At 42.4% G+C, this 13,483-nt stretch overlaps 1 protein-coding gene across 4 annotated transcripts in view; it reads left to right on the forward strand.

Moving 5' to 3' along the window:
• Window positions 1-13,483, forward strand: part of LIMD1 (LIM domain containing 1) — a 681,428-nt gene that overhangs the window by 64,117 nt on the left and 603,828 nt on the right. For 3 of the 4 annotated variants that reach the window (XM_069613346.1, XM_069613350.1, XM_069613347.1), the window contains one exon: window positions 12,750-12,835. Coding sequence is in view for 2 of the 4 variants with exons in the window: in XM_069613350.1 (XP_069469451.1) it covers window positions 12,817-12,835 (19 nt within the window). In the remaining 2 variants the exon portion in view is untranslated. Of the gene's footprint in view, window positions 1-5,440; window positions 5,460-12,749; window positions 12,836-13,483 lie in introns of those variants that run through there. The other variant, XM_069613351.1, reaches the window with a different exon arrangement.

The raw sequence follows: 13,483 nt of genomic DNA on the forward strand, positions 1-13,483 counted from the left end.
TACAAATCACTCGTTTGTTTAACGCTGCTCCCCCTTGACCCTTCCTCTCTTCTGCTGCCCTTTTCCATTTGTTCCTCCATACATTACGGTTTGATATCCCTCTCATGGGCACAATACGCCGCTTTTGGCTTGTGACTTGTTGCCGTATTCAAATACTATTAATATTTCATAACTTCTGGCAATGATTTGTGGAGATGCCATGCAGGGAAATAGATGATCAGTACTTGGAGATTACATGAAAATGCATGAGGAGGCCACTTGCTCGTTTTGCTTGCCACATATACAGGAAAGCGACTTCGTAAGAGACACAGTATTTCAGAGATTCCAGTAATGTGTTGGAGAGGAACTGGAGGTAGTGAAAGTGGCCTGAGGAGTATCCCAGCCGAGGCAGTGGAATATTGCGCAGCACAGCCGGCCACCCACAACACTTCATGGGGGGTTGGGGGGGGGGGAGGGCAGTGATCTCTCTGCTTATGCGATGGGCAGTCAGTGACTGGTTCAGCCAGAGGGAAGTATATGCAGATTTCAAAGAGGGGCGGGGCGGATTTGTAGTTTTGAGCTTCAATGGTGAGAGGTGGCATGCAGTATTGGTGTTCTAAGGCAAGGATTTATCTGGTGCATTCTTACCTAGCTCCCCACCCTCTCTCATCTTGTGGGCTGTTCTAACATAGAGGACGTGTTTCACGGTGGTTAATGCTAGGGTAGCCATCTTGAAGTGCTTTCTTCTACTACATGTAGTGGCTATGACATGCTGTTGTTTATTGTATTGTAAGGTTTCATTTTTAAGATGTTTTTCAGTAAGTGCATGGTGTACTAGAGGTGTGGGGCTCACTGATGGTTTAGAAACCGACAATCATTCCTGTACCACTTGTGCCCCTGAAGTTGATTTGTCACAACACCTCCTCCTAGAGGCCGTGCCACTGCCTAGCCAGCTTCTCGCAGTGTCTTCCATTGTCAGACCCGCTACACATGCGTCTCCTCCTCTGATGGTGTCCCAGTCTCCAGCCTCTCGCATCTCCCACACAAAACAGCTTCCAAAACCGCTGTTGCTGTGGGGCCGGCTTGCCAACATGCAAAGTCCTTCTTTGGTTTTTAAACTCTCCCAATGTCCATTCGCTCACAGAAGGCTAGAAGACTGTTCCCAGCTGCACAAGTCCATCTTCATACCTCTGCGCATCCTCTTTGTAGCAGTACTTCAGAAAAAGGTATTTTTCATTTTATTTATTTATCATCTTCTGCCCAGCACTTTCAAAAGGATCTATCTTGGAGGTATTAGTATAACATAGTGTTATGGTCAATAAGAGGTTGTGGGGTGGTGTGACCAGTGTGGTAACTGCTTGATTGGACACTGTGGTTATGACTAGAAGGCCTGTACCCGAGGCGGTTATCCGGTCCCCAGGAGGGGAATTCCTCCCCATGAGGTTCTCTCGCATTATGCAAACGAAAGGGGGACTATTGGGTATTGGCCTCACCTCCCTAGCCTCATGAGAAGGGGCTCCCCCCATCCCATGAGGAGCAGTGACGACACCTAGTGATTTGCCACAGCGTCTGCTACCAGTTGTCGAAGGAATCTAATTCGTTTCTGCATGGATTCAGTTGATCCCAGAGCTCATCTTCCTTAAAGGCACACTGACTCATTTTGTATCAGCTCCATGAATATATAAAGTACTTTTGTTTTGGGACAGGGGAAACACTGCATTCCTGAATACATTGCATCTTGTCAAGTACTGGAGAGAATGACGCTGTTAGGATTTCCTAACTGATTGGTGGACTGTTCACATTCCTCCCAATGTCTCTTTTGATTTGAATACAGAACAAAAAAAAAACTTACATCAGAAAACCTGTATATATTTGTGAGAAAGTACCCTACCTTGTTCTTAGGACATCTAGTGGGATGACCCAGGGGGCAGATTGTCTCCCAGACCCAGTTGATGATGCGCCTGGGAGTGGTAGGTGAAAGATCCCTTAATTCCCTCCCTCTCGGTCCCTGTTCAAGGGAAGAAAACAGTCCCATGAGGCCATTTAGGTCCCACACTAGGGGAGCTGAAACGGAATGGAAAAACATAATTGAGATTTGGTTGAGATATATCGATGATATATTTGGTATTTGGAAAGGCACGGAGACAGAACTCTTGAAATTTTGGAACTACCTGAACACCTGTAACCCAAGAATAGGGTTCACAATAGAAATTGGCAAACCCTCAGTGAATTTCCTGGATGTCACAGTGGAATATACTGGCACAAATCTTAAAACAAAAATCTTCCGAAAACCTACAGATGTCAATAGCTGCCTACACCATGCGAGTCACCATCCGAAACACTTGAAAGACAATCTACCCTATAGCCAGCTCTTACGGTCAAAAGGATAACCTCTGAGACTAATACATTACAGGATGAATATGACATCATGAGAAAAAGATTTCTAGATGGAGCATTTCCTCCAGAAACAATCAACAAAGCTATCACTCGGACTGAAGCTCAGGATAGAAACACCCTCAAAAGACGGAAAATAGAAATCTAATACATATACTTAGATATTCAAGCCAGAGTTTCCAAATAAAAAGAATAATCTATAAAAATTGGGAACTAATCAAATCCGATGAAACTCTTTCACATCTATTTCTAGATCCACCAATGATGGTATATAAACGTGGGAAAAATTTCAGAGATCAACTAATAAGAGCTGAAAGAGTGAAACCAACATCACAGAGGACATTAAGCAAACCAAAAGCTGGCACCTTTGCCTGTCTACACTGTCAACACTGTAACAATCTGATCAAAGGTGACCATATCCGCCATCCACAGACAGGCAAAAAGATCTTTCTAAAGAACTTTGCAACATGTGATACAAAAAATGTTATCTATGCCATACGCTGCCCCTGTGGTAAATATTATGTTGGAAGGACAAACAGGAGAGCCAAAGATAGATGGACGGAACACAAATCCTGTATCAGGACAAAAAACACTAATTCACCGGTCTTCAGACACTTTCGAGATATGAGACATAACGTCTCCCAAATGAGATTAGCAATACTGGAAGTTATACGCCCATTCTGGAGGTAACTTACCCAAACTGCTAGCACAAAGGGAATTGTTTTGGATAAACAAACTGGATGCGATGACCCCTTTGGGTCTAAATGAAGAATATTACTTACGACCGTTCCTGTAGACATACATCTAAGAGTCATAGGTGCCATTTCTTAACTCCTGTTTGCTTCCTTTATGTTTTTATTATCGAAAATAGTTAGCAATCTAAACCATATGATGGTAGTTGGATACTATTATCAAAAATCCAGACAAGATTGTACACCCGGCGATCATGGGTTAGATGACTAACATTTTATTTTTGCTACTAAAATATGCCTTGTATTTCATGCTTTTACTGTACATTATGGTGACTAGATACTTTTTTTGAATCCACATATATTTTGAAATCTGGAAAAGAATGTACACCCAACAGCTATGGGGCAGATAATGATTATTCTATTATGTTGTTAAAATACGCTTTACACTCTATGCCTTTAGCACATATAACAACGCTATTGCTCTATAGCTACCTCGAACATCAGAAGCCGACCTTAATTGCAAAAATGTCCATTCTTGCATTAAGTCAAGTTAGACCATATTAGATTTTTCTTACAAATACATCTATTCCCGGTTTTTCTAAAAATCGAATTTTTGAAATAAATCTCCGCCTTTTACTTTAAATCCTAAAATACATCATATTACAATCTCAGGATGCCAAGGTCCTCGTTTTTACGCACACTAACCGCGTTGTAATCATGTACGTCACTTATGGTGGCGCAGCCATTTACTGGTACAAATGTCAACCCTATGGCCTCAGGAACTACAATTGTTCCATCGCTCGACATTTTGTATTACTTTCTGTCACTATGACGCCGCGTGCGCAATCGCGAGTGACGTCATCAATTTTGGCATCACACGCGCATGCGCGAGTAACATCGCGCATGCGTGAGGGACGTAATGCAGACCAATTTTACATATGTAAACACACTCGCGGTAGATGCGGTCGGAAAGCAGCGCTTCCTGACCGCATCGCCGCCACGGGACCATTTTGATACTCCTAATTGGTAAGTCTATACAGGGGTTACCTCTTTATGCCCATGTTCTTAACCAGTTCCTCAGATTCTAATATGCACATCCTCCCCTAGGAGACAAGAATCAGCTAATATTCGGTACAGATGCGACTTCAGTAAAGAAACTACTTGGGAACCCCTTTCCCTCACCTGTAATAGAGCCACTTCTTCAGACCTTTAGAAGAGGGGTGAGATTCTCCCAGAATGCTTACATCCTGTATATCCACAAGGGTCATTGATTAGGCAGTTGCTAAAAACACCACATCTAATTTGAGTATTATGTTACTGGTCACACAGTGTGTTTAAACCGCCATTTTTTAGCATAACCCTGCCCATACTAAAACTTCTTCCTGATACCAATAAGGGTCTATTACCAAAATTATTTCACAGTTCAGTATCATCAGACATCCAAGGACACTAGGGACTTGTTGACTATCTCTTGACTATTTTTGCAAAAAATTATTTTTTTGAAACGAAAAAAACAGAATTTGGATAAAAAACTTTTGTTTGAATGAAAAATGTCATAAAAACATTTTTTTGAATTTAGCATGACACTCATGTAATTTCCTTTCTATATATGTTCTTTATAGATGCTTGTGAAAGTTATGTTGAAAATTTAAGCCCCTGATGAAGAGAATATGAATCTCGAAACGCGTTGGGCCATCACAGAAAAAATCAATAAAAAGGAGAAGACTCTTGTATTCTCAAAAAGCAAAATGATCTATTGGATTTCTTTATGAACTGTTGTCAAAAAAATTTGAATCACTATAGATTTTCAAAACTTTGTTTAACTCAACTAGGCTTTATGCCATCTAGAAAGTGTGCAGGGGACACAGTTTTCCATAATTTGGATTTCTTTTTGTTCTCTATTGTATTCCGGCCCAGATACCAAGGCCGAGTCCTTCTCCCCTGCACCTCGAATCCTACTAAAACATACCCTATGAATTAGAATATTTACATAGAATTGCTATTTAAATACTGGTGGGCAAGTGTACTTCTGTGTTTTGTTAGGTGCAGCTGAGAGAGACACCATCATCCAAGATGCAGAGGCAGCCACAGAGAGAAGCCTGCTTGCAGGAGCTACCCCGACGAGAGAATACAAGAAGAATTGCAAAGTATGCGCAGCAGAAGGCAGCGTACTACTAGGAAGCCTAGCGGAGAAGACAGGCTTCCAGAACAGCATGTGGCAGGCAGGTAAAGCAGTGGAAGAGCAACAGAGCTGCCATCGCTACCAGAGACTGCTGTTATATTTACCCGAGACTTACAGAGATGTGGAAGAAAGCCAACTGGAAGCAGAAGCACCGCCGCAGTGCCAGAAAGCCAGCAGGAGTCGCAGTAGGGAACCAGTGAAATGGCAGAAAGGTAATGCTAACCCCAGGGCGTGCCGTACATTAAGGTGGTCACAAAACCAGAATTTTGACTATAGAACTATTAACAAAACAAAGCAGAATTTATTTGAAAAACAAATACAGAAAACAAAACGAAGTGGCAGAGAGGGAATTTCCCTCATAAGGGAATTCAAGAGGGGAAACTTTGTAAACAACATTACCCAAAGCCAACAACATAACAAAAGGCTTTAGGTGGACTACCAGTGAAGGGTGCCTCCAACCAATAATCCAATAATACCCACGACCAAGAGGTTACGAGAAGTCCATATTAAAACAATCACTGGGAAAGGTTCACAAGCAGCAATACATCAACCACGAGGTTGTGGAAGACCCTTAAGAAAGCAACAGAAGTACAAATCCCCTTTTGAGAGATATACTTATGGGAAAGCATACATATACCATACCTACAGCTAGGTGACTGCGAAATTAGACTAAGACGACAAGGGCTGTCAAGGTCATTAAGGAACCTTTTGAGGATAATTCATGTACATATTACCCAGCTGGGTCTCAGCTTCGGTTTGAAATATCCCTCTCATGTGTTTCAATTGGCAATGACTAGACCACACCTTTTGGATATTCACCATTCTGAGTCCTCATTACATCCAAGTTCCTCTTCTTTTCTTTGTCCCAGTACTTCTAGCGTTATGGGAACTGAAGCCCATACACTAATGTGTAACCTTAAATTGTTCTATGTTATTTTCAGTTATGTTAGATTGTTCTGTAAACTGAAAGTTACTAGCATAAGGGGAGCTTATGGAAAGAGTCTACAATTTCACATTAGAGCGAGGACCTTCCATTAAGACAGAATTATGACGATTCAAGGCTTTCATCTTTAATTCCTGAGTCTGAGGTACCAACTTTATTCTGTTGAACTGACTTTTTACAACGAGGTTCTTTTTCACATTGATAATAGAGGGATTGGTACATTGATAGTATGCCATTATATATCTGGGAATGATTTCATCGTCAGAAGAAGATGAATATCGAGTCTCGCCTAGTGGAGTCACCACTTCCCCTTCATAGCCTTCTCCTCCTATGTGATCCTTTCCCCCTGATACCACCCCCAGGGTTAGGATCAGGTAGTGGCTGCCTTCCCCTGGTCACATGGGAGGAGACTTTAGGCTAGTTTTGGTAATGGCTCCACAGGATTCATCACACCACTGACCCCAGAGCAGGGACTGGGACTCCAAAGAGAAGCCAGGGAAGGGAGTCCTTCCCCTTGGTCCTATTGGAAACTTAAACAGCCAAGGATGTCATTTCACCAAAATTCCAGAGGTAGCGAAAGTGACATCACACGGCCCTTGACCCCCCCCGATGACATCACAGGAAGTGAGGTCATTTGACCCCATCCCGAAGTGATATCATGGGAAGCGATGGAGCACAACCTTTCACCCGTTGACAAAACAGGAAGTGGCATCGCATAGCATTGTACACTATGAAAAATAAGATTACGATATCACTATAATGTGATGTATATTTCATAGAAGAATGGATTGCCATATGTATCGTTAAGTTAGTGTGTATAGGCCCATATTACCAAATTACTGTGAATGCAAGCAGACGTCCATGACCAAATGATAATGATGTGTTATTATATACCACTTGCGCTTAAGGGCTTTATATAGAAAAAATATACACCCAATATCACCCAACCTGTGTTGGTACTCATATATCGACCTCAGAAGGATGAAAGGCTGAGTTGAGGCATTTAAGAACAGACTAAATCAGTGACTCACCCCCTGAAGTGTGCCTGAAATAAACCTTTAATGAGTCTAGCAATTGTATAGAATTCCAGAAAGACACATTATTTGGTATTCCTAATCTTTCTCATTTAGGGTCAGTGCTGAAAGTGTTAGACATGTGGCACTTATGTTCTCATCGTTCATTTTTTTTACATTTTTTTAAGGGGCCTGAACAAGAACGCCAGCCACTCTAGAAGTAAAGAGCCACATGGTGCTGTCCACAGCCCAGGAGCTTGCATTAAAAAAAGGGAGACCACAGAGGTCGCAGTTGCGACCTCTGGCGACCCCTAAATGACATCCCTGAAAACAGCGCAACTCAGAAGAAGGGAGTCATTTGATAAAAGACTGGCTGAAACCAGTGACCCAGTGGAAGGGAATAATTCCCCCTGGCCTTGTGTTGAATTGTATAGAATAACAACATGGGAAGGGAGTCTTTCTCCCTGGTCTCGTTTGAAAGTACAAAAATGTACCCCAATAGAAGGGATTCATTCTCCTGGACATTGGATAAAAGACTGGGTGAAACCTGTGAAGTCATACCCCCTGGTTTTGTCTATTGAAAATTAACAATTGTTGGACTCAGTTGAAGAACCAGGAGAAAGGGGCCGTTCTCCCGAAGGAAGCACTTTTTTTTGTTTGTTTATTCTTTAGTTATAGTGTAAGGGTTAGAATAGGATTTGACACAGGACGGTGGAACTTTGATTTGACGGAGGTTCTTACAGTTACTTTGGTTTTACGAAGTTTTACCTCGAGGCAGGGAGATACCTTGTAGAAATAGGGACAGTGAGGTTTTCTACCTAAAAGTCTATAACCAAAACCATGCCACCTTTGTGTCGGTCTGCTCCTTCTAAACCCTTACAACACCTACTTGGATGTCAGAGATACCATGCAAATTCCCACGGTACATGCATTATGACCCCGTGCAGACATCGGAGGTACACCATTTTTTCCTACAGCACTCAAATGGGGATTCCACTTAACAATCAGTGGCACATTTGTATCTCAACAGCACTGGGCTAAAGAGTTCACATAAGGCAATGCCTCCATAAATCGAAGTGCTTTTATTTTGCTCACCATCATTGAATGCTATCGTAGGGCACATCCACTGGCTCCCGGGTGTTTGAAAACAAGAGGAACATGGTGGACAGACTTGGGCTGCAGCATACCCATAATTAATGAGAATAACATCCATCACCATTCTGAAAGCTCAGTCCAGCCTCAGATCCCAAAACCAAACCCAGGATAATAGATTATAAGTAGCCAATCACAATCCCTAACCCATACAAATGCACATGTGCCAACCCTCACAGAAAGCCCATCAGTTACAGGGCTTTATGGGCTCAAAGGTCTAGTCAGGCAGGGTGGGTCTTTGGAGATAGAGGCTGTAGAAGTAGTTTGAGTTTTTGAAGAAAGTTGTGCAAAGAGTTTGGAGAGACAAGGGAGAGAGAGGGTTGGAGGCTAGAGATGAGAAGGGGCAGAGTTATCAGGAGGCGGTTGTTGGATTAGAAAAGCATGATGAGGTTAGAGTTGAACATCAGGGCTGTAGTTGCTTTAGAAACTCAGAAGGAAGTTGATGTGAAGAGTCAGGAGGAAGGGACCCGGTGAGACATGGGGGGGGTGCACCCTTGGGGAGGAGGAACAATTGTGTGTGGTGGTGTCAGAGCAAGGACAAAGAGGTTTTGTGGAGTGTAGAAATGGGTACCCTAAGAGAGGTAGGTGTTCAAGCAATCTTAACCTCACCTGTGGAAACCAGTTGGTTCTTTCTTAAAGTTGGAGAGACCTCCACTTGTATCTACAGTTCATGACAGAGACACGTCTAAAGGAACTACAAGGAACACTTTAGGTCGTTGTATCCCACCATCAACCAGAGCCATGCAGGAAGAAACCCAGTGAGAGTACCTTGGAGCCTGCGAGTGACACTGGTGGGGCTATACCAAACCCTTTTGGACTTTTTAAGGAAACCCTCATACTGTTTGAAGTGTCAAGAAGAGAATGTCTTGATACTTTTTTTTTTTGAGTTTGACGCAGAGGACCTTTTGAGTTTAATAAAAAACATTTTAACCCGAGTTTGTTCAACCTCTTTGTGGGACCCCACTTGGCTATAGGACAATACATACAAAACTCTGCCCCCTTTCTAACAACAAGATTTACATTTGAAAAATAAACTGGAATTCTTGCTTTTAATTATTGCTTTTCGCCAAATTCTATCTTTATAGTTTAATCTGTGTTATGATAATGTATTTAATTTTTATTCTTAACTTATTTAAATATAGCTTGCTGGGAGATGTGACTCGGACAATCACGTGGCTGAGGATGCTGCTGGGAAGTCAGAGTACCCCACACGAGCCTTAGGAGGAGATAGCTGAGGGCTTTGTTAGTTGGTTGTGCGATTAGATCCAACGTCTAATGACATGGGTGTTTGGGCTGATCTATTCAAGTTCAAGCATCCCAAAGAGTGGAATTAAGTGCTAAGGGGTTAGTGCGGGCAGCCAGTTTTGCGGCTAGTGATCTCCAAATAAAACAATAACAAGCTGCTTTTACTGTACATCCTCGCATCTCGAGAAAGCAATAATTATTCTTCTGTATTGTGATCACAGGTCATGGTTAATACTAATAAATACACTGACCAAGGGCTTGAGCTACAATTTTGAAATGGGAACATATTCATCCCTATTTTTTATTTGTATTTAACATATCAGTTGAGCTGTGTGGGGTGAAGCAGGAAACAGGCACGTGTGTGTCCATGTCTATTTTGTACTCCTTATTTTTTGTTGAAATGATTTGCTTGTTTTAGGGAGTAAACCTGGCTGGTACATTGCTTGATCTATAGGGCTGCGCTGATGTGTTGAAGTTGGTTTCCTGGACTCGATACCACGCAGATAAAGCTTATTCGGTCAGGTTGCAGGGTGCTGGCCTCTAGGTGGATTCGTCTGTCTCTTATCATGCAATTTTAGCAAAACACATGCTACCCTACACCAGCTTCGGTTACTGAGGTCCAGCCCATTTTTTAACAAAAGCCCTAAGGTGTAGCCTCCTGTTTCAGGCCCCAGTACTGGTGGCCATCCCTCTTGACACACTTGATCTGCCAAGGATTTGATGCAATTAGGGCCCTTTATGTTGTGAGGGAAGTAGACACACGGATTGCGGATAAACATAACCATTAAGTATGGGTTTGCAAAGGTCTGTGCTCTGTTCAGAAGGGTTAGGCCCTTAGCACTGCTTAAAAGTTCTGGGCATCTCGCTTTAATGTGGGACCAATATCTTTAGTGGTGAAAGCATCTGTACTAGCTGGTTGCGGTAGGCAGCATTTTATGGTCCAATACCTGTGCATTGAGGGAGTTCTTCCAGTAATTATACACTCTGCCTTCTGAACACAATCGATTCAACAGAATCAAAATAGCCATTTATGGGGGCTGTTGCGGGTTGGAGGCCACCATTCTACTGATGTTTGAGAGGCTGTTTTTCCTACCTGATTATGACACAATTCTTCTCTAGTCTATTCATCCTTTCCTTTCTGAATAATCTACTTGTACTGTTGGGTTGGGTTCTGAACATGATGGTTGACACAGTATACTAAATACAAAACCACCCGATATCCTGTGTTGAAATCCACTGAGGGTGCTGCTGAGGATCCTGATTTGTAAAAGAAAAGTGTTTTACCTCCACCCACCATGTCTGTCTTTTGAAAGTCCTCTACCATCGGCTCGCAGGCCTACATGCACCATAATTCAAGAACAAGACCGGCCACGTGGGCTGCTGTTTTCAGCATGGTGGAGGCTATATGTGCAGGCTTCCATGCCATGGATTCGTTTCAGAATTCTGTAGTCTAGTACTGTAATCTCACCCCCTTCCTCACCATGGGTGTTGTAGCAGTTCTCGGATGACCTATGCCGCACATGCCAACTTTAGAGGGCAGGGCTCAGTAGTGGATTTTTCTAGATTGATCATGGGGAACCCCATTACCTCCCTGCAATTGGTAAAAAACTCCAGAAATTAAGCGCCCAAAAGCTTAAGTGGACTCACCCAGATATGCTAGTGCATGCTCCCAAGATGTGTTGCTCAGACCGCCTAAATATCCTGAGGTTCCAGACCAAAGGCATTTGACTTATGGAGATGTAACATTTTAGATACTTGAGCTTTCAGTTTTAAACCTTGATATCCAAGAAAATCTCAGATCGATTGCAAGGTAATTTGGTACCGTTTTGCTAATGGGCTTTGAGGATACAGGTTAGCGCATTTGTTTACCTGGTTTGTTTCGTCACACAAATATCAAGGTGGTTCTGTGAAGTAAAAGGGAGACTGGAGTGATTATGGTGCAGACCTGCATCTCTCTCTCTTGTCTCTAGATTAACATTTTGAAAAGTACACATTTTGTAACTTTTGCACAAAGAAAAATCATGAGATTGCAGCCCCACAGTTGTACTACTTGGGACACAAGAATGACTTGAGTTTTACTACAATTTCTGTTTTTTGAAAATAGTGTATGAAATGTGATTACCAGCATTAGAGTGGAACAGATTGCATTGCTTTTCAGCGTGCTTAGAAGCGATGCATGCATTAGGATATTCTCACGCTCATGGTGCCCATATCCTTGTGACCAGGTACCACTCTTTCATGCTTCCTCCGGCCCAGACCCTTATTCCTGTATTTGATTCTTCAAAGCCTCTCAGCTACCACCTGCCTAACCCTCTCTTTATCTTATTTAAAGAATCCAGTGTCTTGCTGGTGTCCGCGTGACAAACCCCTACCTCCTGACCCGTTTGTCAGTGCAATCCTTGTCACACCACCCTCTGACCCTGCATCACGGAGAAAGTAATGGTACCTGGCCCCATGGTGAGCTTCCCAGACATCCGAAGAGTCCGGTAGGAGACCTCTGGTGCCTCACTACACTTCCTCCAGCACTTGCCACACTAAACGGCTAAAGATGTAGACTAATGCAAATGATCATCTTCTCTGGGTTGGGATCCCCATTTTTTGTTCATGAGAATGTTTCCTTCCAATTGCTACGTCTTCTTTGGCGACCCACAAGAGCTGTATCCACCTCTCCTGGATTTGGCTGTTCCAGTTTTTGTATGTTCTGAGACCCCTGGATGGAGATGCCCAGATTAATCCACCATTCTATCTCCCTGGGTGAGATTCCATCAACCTAACTCTTCTGTAAGAATCGCCAGGATAGAGCTGAAAACCTTCAATCTCCCCTAAAAAAATGATCCTTAATCATGCACCTGCATGCTAATATGAACCTTATGCTAACACTAACCTTTCCCCAAAATACCTTTTCCAAAAGCAGGGTAGCCCTGGAGGAAGCCTCATTAATTCTGTTTATATTAAGCAATTCATGCAAGGTAACATGTGCTTTACTTACCTAAATTCTCAGTTTTTCTGCCAAAGGAGAATGTATACTTCAATGTAATGTCTAACACTTATTTAAGTACTCCTTTTTATGAACTCTGTTTTATATTTTCTTTATGGTTTTCTTAACAAATTACATTTTTGTCCATGTTCTATTTTTTTTCTTTTTCCAGAGAGCTTTGCTCCATTTGAATTACTCTGTTTATCCAAGGATTGTCCTCCACGGCTTGTTGCTTCGCAATGTCGGATTTTCTTTCAGGTTGGTCTTCTTTATTTATACCATAATGTTTGTAGGTGTGTCTTTATATGATTACATTATTGGCTCATTGTACTTGTCCTTTGTGTGTGCGTTTGTAAAGTATTGGTAGATGTGGTAAAAAAATGCTACAGAAAAAGAAGGGGAGAGGAGAAGCAGAATGATTTGGTTGACATATCAACTGGCCACGTTGTGACAGGCATTCATTGAAGCACAGATTTGTATTTCTTGTATTTCATCCCATTTCAACCAATAAGGTATTGTTTAACTACATTTGTGCTGATCGGGAGTTAGGATGTAGGGAGAATCTATTTTTATGCATGGTGTGTGTGCTCCCCTCAGGCTTTAGATGAGACATGGTATCCCACTTTTCCTTTTAGGGATACCCCTCCATTCCTAATGCCTTAATGGCATATTGTAATAATCCCCTTCAACAATTTTCCAAGTCTGCGGGCAGTACCTTTCAATACCCATCCTTTGTAAGTACTTAGATGAGGAAGAGGGGTGGAGCAATGAAGAGAACCAGACACCACAAGCCAACACAGCGGTCCAGTATTTGGAAGCTATTGAGTAGTACCAGGAAGTTTCATGTGGATACAGCTAATCAGCGAGAGACAGACTCTCTATCGTATGCTGATGCCAAGTGGAGCA

The sequence above is a fragment of the Ambystoma mexicanum genome, chromosome 5p, assembly GCF_040938575.1.
Source record: "Ambystoma mexicanum isolate Mex_15411 chromosome 5p, UKY_AmexF1_1, whole genome shotgun sequence".
NCBI classification, from domain to species: Eukaryota; Metazoa; Chordata; class Amphibia; order Caudata; family Ambystomatidae; genus Ambystoma; species Ambystoma mexicanum.